This window comes from Scleropages formosus, chromosome 25 (genome assembly GCF_900964775.1).
Source record: "Scleropages formosus chromosome 25, fSclFor1.1, whole genome shotgun sequence".
Taxonomy (NCBI): domain Eukaryota; kingdom Metazoa; phylum Chordata; class Actinopteri; order Osteoglossiformes; family Osteoglossidae; genus Scleropages; species Scleropages formosus.
The window spans coordinates 5,968,450-5,984,216 of record NC_041830.1 but is presented as its reverse complement, the minus strand read 5'-3'; the positions used below and the strand labels follow the sequence as shown (position 1 = coordinate 5,984,216).

Genomic DNA, 15,767 nt, shown 5'->3' with positions numbered 1-15,767 from the left:
AAGTTGCTTTGGAGAAAAGTGTTGGCTAAATGAATAAATGTTCATAATTAGTAACTTGAATCTTTGTAAAACAAGGTACAACTGTGGCTGCGTTCAGGACTGTTGAATTATTCATTTATTGTGAGTAGGTATATTTTATATACTTGTGTCTATTTTGTCTGTTGTATTTTTCAGTTCTCCATCCACATGGATGCAGCTGGTGCCTGGATTGATTTAATGAGCTTTTAGTTCTCGGCTTATACGCTGTCGGTGTTTGTGATAAGAGCTGTTAGTGCAGAATTTATTGACTTCTGACATCCTGGTTGAGTTTGGGACTGGAGCTGTTAGTGCTCAGCTCACTGACTTTGGCTGTTCTGGGGATAAATGACTCTTGGTGTTCAACTCATTTCCTCAAGGGTCACTGGCAGCTTGTTTCCTCTGAATCGCTTTAAAACAGGGTTAATGAGGAAGCACGCGGCACTCGTGATTAATTGTGTCGGCTCCTGGGGCTGGGTTCGTTTCGCAAAAGCTGTGTGTGGTGGCTGCTCTTCCGTCCTTAGGGTTATTTTGTGCATTTACGTTTATTTATAGCAGTGCAACATTTTGAAGTCTGGCTACATGATCAGTCAGTTCCTACTATTGTATGCACTGATCGTGACCCTCTTTTCTTTTCCAAATGTGCAACAAGGATCAGAGGATGCACTGAGGGTTTTACTGATCAAGCCTTTTAGTAAAACATTACATTTATTTAGCAGATGCTTTTCTCCGAAGTAACTTCCAATGAACTCTATGTAGTGTTATGAGCCCACACACCTTATTCACCGCGGTGACTTACACTGCTAGATACACCACTTACACTGGGTTACTCATCCATACATCAGTGGAACACACACACTCTCTCTGTGTCACTCACACACTATGGGGGGAACCTGAACGGCATGTCTTTGGACTGTGGGAGGAAACCAGAGCACCTGGAGAACATCCAAACTCCACACAGACTGAGAGGGAATCAAACCCATGTCCCCTCGCACCACCCAGGCACTGTGAGGCAGCAGCACTTCTTGCTGTGCCGCCCGTTTTGTAGCTTCAAATTATTTGGCATTTTTACGTTGTGTGAGCATGTGGAAAATTAGCTCTTCCAGCTACATTTTGGGTTGATTTGAAAGGTTTGAAACTATAGCTGCTGCTTGGAGTTGGTGTCCTTTTCCTTTTCAAAGCACCTTTCTTCACATTGTCTACACCTGTTCTCCGAAAACTTCTCTAATAGGCACCTGTTGCAGCAAAATGTTGGCATTGTCTTTAAGGCAGCGGCTGTAGATGATCTCATGTAATCAAATAAAAATTTTCAGCCTCATGACCATTTTACCCTAAATTCAACGTGACTCATGGGCGCCATTGGAAAATGGGATTAAACCATTGGGTTTGACAACTGAAGAACTGAGTAGAAACCGGTCTTACTAATGGAGTACAGTCACAAGGCTTTGTAATAATAATAATAATAATAATAATAATAATAATAATAATTAATGTCAAAAATGAATAATCCATTTCAAACATTGACCTTAATAGCACTGTTCACTGTTTACCATGCCTCTTTTGGTTTCTGTCTCCTTCAGTCTTGGTCTTTCTTGCCCTGCTTCTGCTATTTGGAGGCCTCTACGCAATATACACGTACCTGTATCGTTATAAGGGCAGCTACAGCACCAATGAGCCCAAAATTGTGGAGTCTCCAAGCAGCGCCAAGCCCCTAACAGAGACCCTACCTCGCCGCAAGTCAAAGGAGAAGAGCTTGCCCAAGATCCAGGAGGAGCTGGCAAGTGAATAACAGTGGGACACTGAGATTTGGAGTTAGCCATTCAGCAACCACAACACCTGTGTGCGCTCCTTTTTCTTAACCTCTTTAAAGGTTGGATGTTCTTTCTTTTTCTTTCCTTTACTCACCTCTGACACAGTATTAGAGGGTACAGAATGAGCTTTACCTTGGGTTCAGTTCCCTTCCGCAAATAAAGGAAAAATAATTCGGAACTCATGAAAAAAATCAAATTTCATTTTAGCATTAGTCTGGAATGAAAAAGTTTTCGTTGTTCCTTTTTAGTCTGAATCTTGCAGTTTTTAGGAAGTCATTTTAATAGTAATTGTCTGACTTTCCAGTAAGAAAAATCAAACGCGACGGGCACTCTTGCAGTATTTCCAATGTCAGTTTATTCCTGTGTTTAACTTAATAGTAACATATTTATAGCCTTAGAAGAAATGGAAACAAGTGAGATCTGTCAACGTTGAAGTTTTCTGATTTTATTAAGGAGTTGAAAATCAATTGCAGTGGAATGGACGCTGGCAGTATAGAAACACGGAACACATCAGTAATAATAATAATAATAATAATAATTAATAATAAATATTTTTCAAATTAGGTATTTGAAAATGGATGGAGAGTTAGACTTGTAATGGAGATAAAGTTAACCCGCCAAACTGCAAACTCAGACTGCATTTGAATAATTTATTCGAATTTTTCCCTGGCACTGATCAGTTGACTTACGTACTTGTTTACAGCTCTGCATCCGATATCTCGGTGCTACTTCTCAGTACTCCAAGTGGCAGCCGTCGCGCTGTCCAGTCCAGGCCTCTTCAAGTACTTATTTTGGCAATTCAGAACTGCCACGAACAAGAGTGAAGAGAACACAATCTACCACTATAATAAGAGTTTGAAGCGTGTTTTTTGACAGCCACTTCAACGCGGTCGTACACACACAACGGTTTTTGTATCCGAAACACCACAACGATGATATAGCCATCTGCCTTGTACTTTTTGCTTCCTAGACTAATAGCTGCTATAGATATGTGATACTGCTGCTTTCACCGCTTAGCCGCTTCTCAGGAGAGAGCACAAGCAAAACATTGATTTTAGTGCAATGGAAATGTTTAGCTATGCAGAGCGCAGCATGGCAGTCGCACTTTACAACGGACCGAAATCAGTCGGCTGCTTTCGACATTAACTGTCAGCTTTCTCGTGATAGACACAGAAGTGTACGCGAAATTATGTGACCGTTCTTCCGAAACAGAGCGAATTATTGTTGCGAATAGAAATGCCATTTCACTGCCATCGCTGTGACATGACCCGCTTACAAGAAAGTCTGCTTTACTCATGTTTATGAACAGTATTCGTAATAGATGCTGCACGTGACCACGCGCTCCCACTTGTACTGTAATGTATTGCTCCTATGGCCTCTTTTGATAGGCAAAGCGGAAGAATAGCCTTTCTTACTGTAGCAAACGGGCGATTATATTTTCACGTTTACATTTTTAATTGCTGATTATATATTAATTAATTACGTAATAATCAGAGGTCTCAAACCCGAAAAAAAACGTTCAGCCAAACGAATCTGAAACGGGGCTCCCTATTATTAGCGTCCGTATCATGCGTTTTCATCTCGGGACTTCTTGATGTGGTTCTGCTAATGTGGAATCGTTGAAGATTATTTACAGTATAGAATGGTTCGCAAGAAAATTTGATGCCTAAATCTAATTACTTACTTACCGCACAGCAGACAGAGCAACGCCAGAGCGGAGCAATTCTTAAAAACCCCTACTTGAATTCAGAAGAATTATGATGGTATAATTAAATTGGGGCCTTCTTGATCTACTTGACTTCGTATGCTGTAGAAGAATGTATCTGGCGAATGGGGACTTTGCAGTACACAAGTGCTCATGTGTACATTTTCAGTTATACACTGTGCCAGTTTTCGCTATGCCGTCTGCTCTCATTTCCTGTTTGAATGCTTGTGTTGCGATATGCAAGGGAGGTTCCTTCCTGCCACCTCAGTCTGCTGACATCACTGCTCGAGCCGTCTGTGCGTGACCCACACGTGTGTGTTTGTGCGTGCGTGGCAGCCGTGCAAGCGCATCGCCTGCGCTGCGCCTCCGCATTGATGGGCAGTTCAAATGTAGCCAACGTGGTGTCTGCACAGTATATCGGAGTTGCACATCAGTGTAAGTCTTCTGCCTTCAAGTTTTTCCCCTCGTCGTGAAATCGGATGGTGCAGGTTGTATTTTCTTTATCTTATTGTAAAAGTTAACTGAAACACACCTTTCGTTTTATAAAATTGATCTAGAATGAATCATAGCTTCCGAATCTGCTCTTCTGGAAAACGGGCCCCGAAGGAAGGATAAATAAATAGGAACATGTAACATGCTTATTCAGTAAATGTTACACTGATCTTGTCACAATATTGTTGAAATATGACTAATTTTAAGAGGCAGTGTCGGTTGGATCCACAAAGTCAGTAATGTTCCCATGAAGAGGTACAAAAGGGACCATCTTACTGACCTGTGTGTTTGTGTTTTGTCATCTTGTGTTGTATTTATTAACTGCTGCACTCAGACCGCATTGATCACGTTTTGTTCGTCTTGGTTTTGTTCTGTTTTTTTTTTTTTAATCATACTTTCATTGTAAATAACCATACGTAAATTAAAAAAAGATTGTATGACTGACACTTGAATAAAGAGGCTTGAAGGAAAAGACAGCAGTGTTTTTGTCACTCACATCATGTTATTAAAATATTAAAACATAATTCAGATAACTAAATTTACAGTGGGGGGTGCGGTGCACAGTGGGTTTGACTGGGTCCTGCTCTCCGGTGGGTGTGGGGGTTCGAGTCCCGCTTGAGGTGCCTTGTGATGGACTGGCGTCCAGTCCTGGGTGTGTCCCCTCCCCCTCCAGCCTTTCGCCCTGTGTTGCCGGGTTAGACTCCGGCTCCCTGGGACAAGCAGTTTCAGATGATATGTGTGTGTAAATAAAGCATAAGTATATACTTATATGATATAGTTGGGATTAAGAAACTGGATCTGTACCTACAAGTCAAGCTTTAACCCAAAGATGAGAACTCTTTGCCATTCCTCTCAATCTGAAAACTTACAAAACATACACAGAAGTTGTGCATGTGAGTTTTGCTTCATTTAACTAGTTTTTACCTGTAATTAGTGAATGTAAATGTTTTGCAAAGACTCAAATCTTTCAAAACTATGAATGTTATCAGTTTCTATTAAACATAGCTTCAGCACCGTAAACTTTCAATCAGTTGCTGGAAGGTTAGAATATCTTGCTTTCACTAACTGAGTCATTCCTAGAATCACTGGTCTACATTAGTTCACTTGTTATTACATTATATTGCAAACACATTTCTTGTCATGTTGGGTGTGAAGCTTTTAAAATCACGCTATGATGCCGTTGCTGATCGTTAAAAATAGATGGCCGATCCATTTCTATAATTAGATTTTACAAATCTGCGAATACCAGGCTTTTTATATTAGATTGCAAATTTTTTTATTCACCTGTTTAGACATATTTACAGGTTGAACTGAAAGGTTTTGTATTAAAAAGCACCGTTCTGCATTTTGCTGCTTTGATCTACCTGGGAAACAATCAATTCACACGTGGATCATGTGTATAAATACAGAGAGAGACATTTTAAGCTTAGTCATTTCCGAAGCTTTTTCAAAGAATGACACACGGGGTGAAATTATATCATTTTAATGGATACAAGAATTACAAATAAGTTATAGTAAACCACGTCAAGTTACAGATGCTTTGAATTGCAGCGAAGGGGCGTGCGCTGGAGCAAGCTATGCACTCTATTTGGACAAGTTGTCATCGATTAGCACGCCAGAGAAATAATCATCACAAACAGCTGTTACAGCAACCGGCTACTGCTGGAAAAGCATTGGCCTTCTTAACATGGCATGGATTTCAATAAAACTACATCAAAATGAACAGATCTGAAACAAAAAAAGAAAAAAAAAAAAAGGTCCTACGAACCATGAACAAGATTAATTCATTTTCCGAGAGATCATTTTAAAATAAAACATCTCCTGCTTTGGATTACATATTAAATCTAGCTTTCTTAGACCAGCTGTCCTCTCAGTAGAATCAAGGTGAGATTTCACTACAAAAGCCCTTTTTTTTTTTCCATAAAAGTTCATATAGTGACTATAAAGGATTCAATCAGACATTCTTTCACCTGCTTGTGCTTTACCAGGTGCCCACAGCGCACTAACCTAACATTTGAAAAGTCGGTTTATAAACCATTCAGGTGCAATTACGCACACCCAAACACTCTCCTCGGATCTTTCGCACCACGGAACTGAAAGGCAAGGAGTCATAGAGACGCAGTGCCGTTCCATTCGCTTCTGGGAAGATGAGATGTCTCAATTAATATTCCATAAAACTACTTTTGCTTTCAATTGCACTTCATTCCAGTAATTTCACATTGTGTTTAGGAGATTAAACACAACATACAGAAATATATATAGACATAACCACACACTTTCTGAACCGCTTGTCCCATACGGGGTTGCGGGGAGCCAGAGCCTAACCTGGCAACACCGGAGGGGACACACCCAGGACGGGACGCCAGTCCATCACAAGGCACCCCCAGCGGGACTCAAACCCCAGGCCCACCGGAGAGCAGGACCCGGTCCAACCCACTGCGCCACCACACCCCCCTAGACATAACCAGGTATATATAATTATAATTCTGATCATCATTCATTGTGGAGTGACCTTTCTGTGTAACATTTTAAATTGGATTCCTCATACACTTACATACTTTTAAATAAAATATACACACATAGCAGAATAACAGCTTACATCTTAACTCACTGGCTTTGAATAAAAAACAATTAATGGAATTTTGGGCCATCAAACAACTCCATTAATATTCCCTGCTAGCCTTGTTTTGTCAAAAGCCTTTTTCCACTGTTCATCCTCCTAATCTTGTATATGGCCTGATGGTTATGGTTATGGTATTGCACACCTCTGGCAGATAATAATGAATGTCACGAGGATGCGCCACACAACCAGCGGACTGTGGAATGATGGGAAAAAGATCACGAGTTATATGACTTTGGCACAGTACACTGTACCGCTGCGGTGCTTCACACTACATCCCACGGCTACAGACGGCTGGTAAACCACCGCAGTGCGCTTCTTCCCCGCCGATGCTTCATGCAAGTGGTTTCTCAGTATTAATGACTGAAATATTGGCCTGTACTACTTACATTTTTGCTTTTAAGCCTTTTTTCAAGCAAAGCTCAAACATTCATCCGGTCAGTTTCCTACTGCGGCATTTTGCGAGGCCATCACGCAAGTTTCACAAAGCTACGAGGGGCCGAGCGGCGGAGGCGGACGAAGGCAAGCGTTGAAGACGAACGCTGCGAGGGTCCCTTCCGTCCTGCTCTACGCAGATGGACGCGAGCTGCATCGGCGACGATCACATTTTGACACTGCGTACAGCATGAAGTTCTAAGCATATATCGTTAATATATTATTTAATATTTGTTTAGCTTATGAAAAAGTATGACCTGTCTGAGTACCCCCAAGCACACTTCTCGGATTTACACGTTCACCAAGAACTAACATTTCTGACCATGGACAACAGCTTAAAGATAGCAGGTTATAATGCTCCAGACGTTTTACAGTTTGAATTGCTAATGTAATACACCTATTAACTGGACTTAACGAAAAATGCGGATCTCGGGCGGAACTCTGATGCAATGACGCCGTTCGGGTCTTTCGCTGAACTTGGCAGGCAGTGCATTGTGGGAAAAAGCAGCAGCTTTGAAAGCGGGGATGGCAGGGGTGGGCATGACAAACTAGGTGATGTCAATCTCCCTCTCGATTCCCACGTACTTCAGGGCATCTGCCTGGCTGTACCTGTAGGACGGTGGAAAAAGAGCAAAACCGTTGAAATGATTAATGGGTTATGGAGTATTTGCAGGAAAAATGTGACAAGTGTACGTCTTTATGTATTTCTTCCTACATTTACATTTATTCATTTAGCAAACACTTTCCTTCAGAGCGACTTCCAACGAACTCTATGCAGTGTCATGAGCCCACACACCTTATCCACCAAGGTGACTTACACTGCTGGATACACTACTTACACTGGGTCACTCATTCATACACCAGTGGAACACACTCTTATACACACACAGTGGGCTTTTCTGAGTCACCAATTCGCAAAACATGTCTTTGGACTGTGGGAGGAAACTGGAGCACCCCGAGGAAACCCATGCGGACATGGGCTGAACATGAAAAACACACACTCAGTCCATGTTGAGTTATCTATTTCCGATATAATTGCGAAAGTAATACAGACACCCTTCGACTTATGCAAATAGACCGTCCTTCAACCCCATAAGTCAAAAGTTACGAATGTCAGATTCCCCCCTCCTTCCCCACCATTCAACATACAGCAGGCTACCGTACCCTAGCCTAGGCATTTGTTGCAAATACAGGTATAAAAAACATTACACTCGACAATTCACACCTTAAAACATATAGGAACTGGGAAGATGCTGCTCCCTGCCTTGTCTGGCTACGCCAACTTACTCTTATCGTATTTTGCTTTTTTTTTTTTTTTTCGAAAAATAAAAACACTATCTGTAAATAATGTGTATGCTGGGAATTTTTTATGTAAATCTGGATTTACGCAAGTCAAATTTACATAAGTAGAGGGGTGTCTGTATATTTGAAAATGTTCATGTATCTGTGTCATTTACTTTACTTGCTTTCTTGTCAATGAAACATAATGCAAGAGAGGGCACAAAACCCACTGACTCACTCTCATTAATTCATCTGAAGAGCATGTGGAATGTGGGATAAACCTCAGCAAACCCCACACAGACACGTGAGGAAGATGCATACTGATGTCAGACGGAACTCCACAGCCCTGGAGCTGGGAGGTGAGAATACTCCCTGCTGAAACACCATTTTTGAACTGATGTTTCCAAAGTTTTGGAAAGAGCCTCAGAAATGGCATATCATCCCCTTGAAAATACTATCCTTAGCAATACCAATAGATTATGTCATGGTCCGTTCTGGAAGGATCTGTCGGACTCAACTGCAGAGCAAACTGGTGTTTATTTCAAGGATGAACAGGTAGCGTGGTCAGGGACAGGCGAAGGTCTTCGATCGGCAAACGTCGTACACAAGGACAATCCAGAAACGTGGTTGAGGAAACGGGCAGAAGGTCAGAACACAAGAAGACTGATCTGGGTTCAGGAAGGGGAAGGGACACGATACGAGGACAAGGGTGAAGGTGGGGGTAAGGGCAAGGGCGAGCGAAGGCTGACTCAAGGTGAGTGAGCGGTTTGGCGAACAGGGTTCCGCATCCGACTTCGTTCTGCCTCTGCCTTTTATGCCTCCGTCTCCGTCGAGCCCCAGGTGTGCCCTGTCATGCCGGCGACGTGGGCGTGGCAGATTACAGGTGGTCCCCGACTTACGATGGGGTTACATTCCAATAAACCCATCGTAAATCGAAAATATCTTAAGTTGAAAATGCATTTAATACACCTAACCTACCAAACATCATAGACTAGCATACATGCGATGGCCATTAGGGGCTTGTCGCCTTCATGCTGGGCAATTATCTTGAGTTTCTCCTCAACAGTAATTGCCCTCCTCTTCTTCTTCCCACCAGTAGAAGGAGACACGGACGGACGTTACTAGAGATGATGGATGCACAAAACACGACGTAGACACAGCGGGGTATCCAAAAAAACGCCTGCAACACAGAACACTGTAGAGTATCGGTTGAATACAGTAGCGACCGCGTGGCAGACTGGGAGATGCGGATTCCTGCCACAGCCCAGCATCGCGAGAGAGTATCGCACCACATATCGCTTGTCCGGGAAAAAAAATCTAAATTCAAAATTCAAAGTACGGTTTCTATTGGATGTGGATCGCTATCGTAAAGTCGAAAAACCGTAAGTCGGACCATCGGAACTTGGGGACCCTCCGCAGAGACATTTCCTTGAAAGAGATAAAGCCATTCAATTCGCCAAAGGAAGCAGAGCAAATAAAAACCCCTCACCTGTAGTCAAAGAAGAGCTCCTCTCCCTGCTGGATGGCCCTTTTGGCAAAAATCCCAATGCGGTGGTCTCCATTCACCATCACCACTGCAATCAGAGTCCAGATCGTCTCTATTGACATTAAAGCACTATACAAAAGCCATCGCAGCGATGACATAAGACCGTCGCCATTACCTTTAGCATAGCAGTTGGGATTCACCGAGTGGTTCGCGAAGCGGATTTTGTTTCCTTTGCGGGTGGCGTCCACAACAAAATCTGTGGGAGGGAGAAAGGTGCTCGTTTCCACGTTATCGACGCCGAAGACGGCATCGCACGGGCGAAGGCCCAGAACGACAGAATAACGGCATCTTACAGCATAACATATGTTACTTGACAATGCGGTAAATAAAACAGCTCAGCTGGTGAGGTACCCTGTTACATCTAGTCTAACTGTAAACATAGGATCACGTTGTGGTAATCCACTTCCAAAATGTAGCATCAATAACGATAAGTCACTAAAAAGTGCGTCACCCGCAGCGAAACGGATATTCACCGCCATCTTGTGGTGCAAAACATATTAGAGAATTGGTAAGAAGGTATAAAGTCAGAAAAAGACTGGGTATTGCCTGCTTTTCCTGCTTTTTCATTAGGGGTGAAAGGACAGCAGATTGGGCCAGTACCATTGTTGAGATTGAATAGGAAGCTGGACATATATTTATCGTAGATCCGGCCTCGGCGGTCTGCCTCGTCCTGAGAAATGAGCTGGAGGGAGAGACAGACACACACACATATATAGATATTACAGTCTGTGCCAATGTAGTGTGAAGGCACATGGAGAGACGAACTGATTATGACACAGGCCCCTTGGAACTGGTCTGAGAAACAAACCAAAAAAATTTCACCGAGTGTGTTCGGTGATGTTAACTTGTCCAGGATGTATTTCCATGTGATATAAATCAAATCATCATCTTGAAACATTTTACAGTAAGCCGAGCAGTTGCTCATTTTCCTCATTTTGCGGTGCTGTGCAATGATATTAAGGTCACGTTCAGCTGAATTTTAGACTATCTGCGGTTCCCCTTTAAAAATATTACAACTTTTTCTGTAACTGTTTTATAAAATCATGTTATCGCTTTAAAAAAAAATCAAATATTGGAAAAAAAGAAAAACAAAATGGCTGAAACATCAACGGTAGACTGCAATTCAGAAATACATGGAGGAATAATGTTCAACAAAATTACGCACAAATTAAAAACTATTAATTCGGTGCATAAATTATGTAAATAAATAAAATTTTCTATATAATGTGCATTGTTTTCCAATACACGAGAAGAGCATACAAGAGCAGAGTTTAAAAACGCGGGTAGGTGACGGAAAAGTCGAAAGTCCCGAGAGAGAGTCTCTACTTCCACACCCCTAAATCAAGGTGAAATTGCTTGAAATGGGAAAGTTTTGCAGGTTCATCTGTTTAGGAAAGTAAGCCAAAGGGAGGTGAATTACAATGATTAAGAGAAGTAAAATTGCACGGTTGCTGTATTTCGCATGGCCAGAGCGCAATACTTAATACCCCGCTTGCTTAGTGCTGCCTAGCCTAGGTGCACTTGCCTCTCCGCAGTATTCTGAGATGAACTCGTTCTTCTGGACGGCTTCCTTGATGAAGGTTCCCCACCCCGCGACATCGGAGGGAGCCAGAAGGAGGTGCTGGGGAGAGGTCACGGAAGACATTGCAGAGTACCGTACCGTACCGTACGGATGAACAGCAGGTCTGTCAGAAGCTTTAGTTAGAGGCCCACGAAGAAGTGATCTGTATATATATTATATGATGCCGTTGCAGCAAACTGTGTGCAAGACAGATATCTGGATTTTTCAACAATCGAAACGTTTGGGTCCGCGTACGTTGCGAATTACGATGCCTTCGTTCGTTTTTTTTTTTTTTTTTTTGATCTGATATAAGCAGGAAAACGAGAAATGGCTTTTTATTGTTTCTGAGCACACGTACAAAAAGAAAGGGACTCGTTCATTCATTTTCTCTTTCCGTTTAATCGTACGAAGCGTAGAAATCAAAATCTCGCAATACCGAATATGACGAACGCCCAAAGTGCGCAATATTTCCGATCTAACAAGTAGCTAAACCTAGAACTTCACGGTGCTCTTAACGCCTTCTCTTAATTAGTACTAAGACTCTTAAGAAGTAGCATCTGAAAAATCTTGCAGATTTTCTCGGAGGACACGTCTGACGTGACGTCATCCTCCCTTACTGTCACTCTCTTGCTGCTTTTGAAAAGCACCTCATGATCCATGTTAACTTACGATCAATAACTCGGAGCGAAGAGAGCATTTTCGATAAAGCCGCTGATGGATTATGTACGGTTTCAACTAGCTAACATCCGGGTTCTTCAAGAATACCCCAAAACGAAATAACGCAAAGTCAAAAAATAAGACGGCAAGAAACTAGTATAAACGAGGCATATTTAAATATTTAACACTCTGAGTAAAAAAAAAAATGGTTTTCAAACGTAGCTAATTCATAATCTTTCATTTTTAAAACGGAAAAAAAACGAATGAAGGGATCGAATTTTCGCATTTTGCTTTTCAATTTCGAACCAAAAAACAAATGAACGCAACGGTACACGGACGGTGTGGCACATGAATATGTTCTTTTTTTTTTTTTTTTTTTTTTAAATCTTGGAACACTGAAGTGCACATATTTTCATCTGAGCCCATATGTTATTCTGTTGATGTTCGAAAATATTTTGCTTATGTTGATTAACTAAACTTTATCCTGGGCCAACTGGACGCCAGCTCGTTCGGCGACTACGAACTTTAATCCATTGAATCCATTGTTTTAATCGATTCCTTTCGTCTTTATTTTTCTGTTTTACATTTATTCATTTAGCAGATGCTTTTCTCCAAAGTGACGTACATCTCACAGGAAATACAATACGTGCATGACATCAGCACAGCAGTAAACGGCTGAATATACCGTGCATTACATCAACAAATGGTAAACTTCTTAAAAGGTCACTTCCGTTTATTGATTTTTAGCTGATGGTTTTCTCCAAAGTGACAAACACTGTTAAACTACTCACAATTATTTACCCATTTATACAGCTGGGTAATTTTTTTTGTAGCAATTTAGGGAAAGCACCTTGCTGAAGGATACTAAAGCCAAAGGTGGCATTCAAACCTGCAACCTTTGGGTCTAAAGGTAGCAGCTGTAACCAATATGCTACTGGCTGTCCCTGTTTTATTTGTTTTTGCAATACAGGTTGAATTAATACATAAGTACTAAATGTCACATGTACATGCATATGTGTTGTTTGCTAGCATTTGTGAGTAATAGCTAAAATATTTCTCAACAAGTGCAGGGAGACAGTCGTTTGGTATTAAAGAGTAATTAACAAATTGCTTTGTTATGGGGGAGGCATGGTGGCGCAGTGGGTTAGGCCAGGTCCTGCTCTCCGGTAGGTCAGGGGTTCAAGTCCTGCTTGGGGTGCCTTGTGATGGAGTGGCGTCCTGTCCTGGGTGTGTCCCCTCCCCCTCCAGCCTTATGCCCTGTGTTGCTGGGTTAAGCTCTGGTTCACTGCGACCCTGCTTGGGACAAGCAGCTTTAGACTGTGTGTGTGAGTGAGAGTTAATTATAACTGACCTTATCATGGTTTTTGAGGAATGCATTACCGTTTTAAGGCCGGGGAAGACTAGATTTTTTTCAGTAGTTTATTTTATGTAGGTACTTAATCGTAACTGAATTTGAAAACACCTTCACTCACTCACTCTTGTTAATTGCTCGTCCTTGTCGCTTTGGTCCGGAGCCTATCCCGGAATCACTAGGCGCCAGGTAAGCGAGGTACACCTTGTATGGGACACCAGTCTGTTACAGGGCAGCCACACATGGACACAGTCGCACGCACTATGGTCAATTTAGCATCACCGATCCAGCTGAACGGCATGTCTTTCGACTGCGAGAAGAAACCAGAGCACCTGGATGAAACCCAACTAGACAAAGGGAAAGCATACTCCACATAAACAGAGGTAGAATCAAAGCTATACCCAAACAGGCTACGCTACCCTACCCGCTGCGCCACTTTGCCGCCCTGCATTCAATAACTGAAAGATATAACTAAATGTCTTTATTTTGTCAGAATGGTGTGATGTCCATTACCTTCTTGAGTCCCCTCTGGATGCTGCAGTTCTTGCAGGAGAGGTTCTTGCTGTCCCAGTGGTCAGACGCCCCGCACGTCATGCACAGGTCTGGGTCGCACTCGCGCACCGCTAGGTAGCAGGGACACTGCTTGGTGTTGCACTGGGTTTTGCACCGACAACCTGGGAAGCGGTTCTGGCCTAATTTAAAGCACAGAGGGAGCGCAGGGGTCAGCAGAACAGCCGACTGCGTATAAAGTACTACATACTGTATTTTGGTCTCTTCTGGCAGAAAACATTTGGTGTTTTAATGACTTACTGTTGGACTACAGTCCATTTGCTTTTCAGCAGATCCTTGCATTGTAACAAATGCTTGGGTATTAGGAGCTTTCTGGTGAACTGACTGAACTGAACATCCTACTGCCTCAAATGTTGAGCGGATGAACAAACGAAACAGCTGATTTACTCGACTGCGATGACGCGGTCAAGAGGACGTATTGTCTCCTTGTTCAGCCCGGCAAAAATAAATCCTTTTCTTAACTTCAAAAACAGCCCAATGGACACAGAGCACACTGACTTTGTGAATTGTCCTATTTGCTGCACAAAAAAGGGATGGTATAAATATCCCAGTTTAGTTCCAGAGGCAAATTTCTACTTAGCGTGAGGCTGCTGACAGTGTGAACCAGATTTCTTTAAAACACACCAAAGAGATCGACAATCACATACACATCATCTGAAACCGCTTGTCCCATAAGGGGGGTTGCGGAGAGCAGGTGCCTAACCTGGCAACACAGGGCGTAAAGCTGGAGGGGGGAGGGGACACACCCAGGACGGGACGCCAGTCCATCCCAAGGCACCCCAAGCGGGACTCGAACCCCAGACCCACCGGAGAACAGGACCCGGTCCAACCCACTGCACCACCGCGCCCTCCAAAATTACAATGTCACCCTTTATTCATTCTGAAGGACTATGAAAGAAGTAGTATATAATCCGAGGTTCTCATACCATACCACACCAGAAAAGATGGGCATGCTACAGAGGAGAGTGTCGAACGGTGGCTTACACTCATGATCGCACTGGCAAAACTTCTCGCAAAAATTCTGGGTCATCACACAGGGACAGGAGCTGTCACATGGGTGGTCAGGATGGTCACATGGCTGATAGTTGTAGACCTGATTTGATGAACTGTCTAGAGGAAATGTACACAAAACATTACAACAAAGCAAAAAAAGAACTGAAATCAGGCATCTTGTTATAAAAGCCAAGATATGAAGGTCATATATAGTAAAATTTGAAACGGGAACGGAAAGGTATTTTCTAAGAAAGGTCTATGTGATGTGTTACAATGTAATTGAGCAGAGAAATACTGAAAAACTATTTTAGTAGCACATACAAGGAATTTGGCATAGTGGATGCTCCTTCAGACAGACTGAAAATATGGAACAACATCAAAGTGGTACAGTAACCATGTAGTAAATTTCGTAGAAGCTGCAGTAAATAAGATACAAACTGTAAATACACACACACACACACACACACATACACATTGGCTGTAGCCGCTTGTCCCAAGTGGGGCCGCGGAGAGCCGGAGCCTAACCCGGCAACCCAGGGCGCAAGGCTGGAGGGGGAGGAGACACACCCCGGACGGGACGCCAGTCCATCACAAGGCACTCCAAGCAGGACTCAAACCCCAGACCCACCAGAGAGCGGGACCCGGTCAAGCCCACCACACCCCCATACAGTAAATACAGTACAGTACAATTACTCAGGGTTATGAGAATATCTAGGTAATATGGGCACAG

General features: G+C 42.7%; 2 protein-coding genes across 2 annotated transcripts in view; one reads left to right on the top strand and one right to left on the bottom strand.

Moving 5' to 3' along the window:
* Nucleotides 1–2,070, top strand: part of LOC108928258 (contactin-associated protein 1-like) — a 36,078-nt gene extending 34,008 nt beyond the window's left edge. The window contains exon 24 of the mRNA XM_018742127.2: nucleotides 1,596–2,070. Coding sequence (XP_018597643.1) covers nucleotides 1,596–1,804 — 209 coding nt within the window. The 3' untranslated portion in view covers nucleotides 1,805–2,070. The remainder of the gene's footprint in view (nucleotides 1–1,595) is intronic.
* Nucleotides 2,071–6,444: 4,374 nt separating this feature from the next.
* LOC108928200 (histone-lysine N-methyltransferase EZH1-like) overlaps nucleotides 6,445–15,767 on the bottom strand; it is a 34,473-nt gene continuing 25,150 nt past the window's right edge. Inside the window, exons 14-20 of the mRNA XM_018742018.2 lie at nucleotides 15,029–15,154; nucleotides 13,988–14,166; nucleotides 11,431–11,526; nucleotides 10,506–10,587; nucleotides 10,021–10,101; nucleotides 9,849–9,933; nucleotides 6,445–7,687 (exon numbers count right to left, since the gene is read on the bottom strand). Of these exons, the coding sequence (XP_018597534.2) occupies nucleotides 7,627–7,687; nucleotides 9,849–9,933; nucleotides 10,021–10,101; nucleotides 10,506–10,587; nucleotides 11,431–11,526; nucleotides 13,988–14,166; nucleotides 15,029–15,154 (710 nt within the window). The 3' untranslated portion in view covers nucleotides 6,445–7,626. The remainder of the gene's footprint in view (nucleotides 7,688–9,848; nucleotides 9,934–10,020; nucleotides 10,102–10,505; nucleotides 10,588–11,430; nucleotides 11,527–13,987; nucleotides 14,167–15,028; nucleotides 15,155–15,767) is intronic.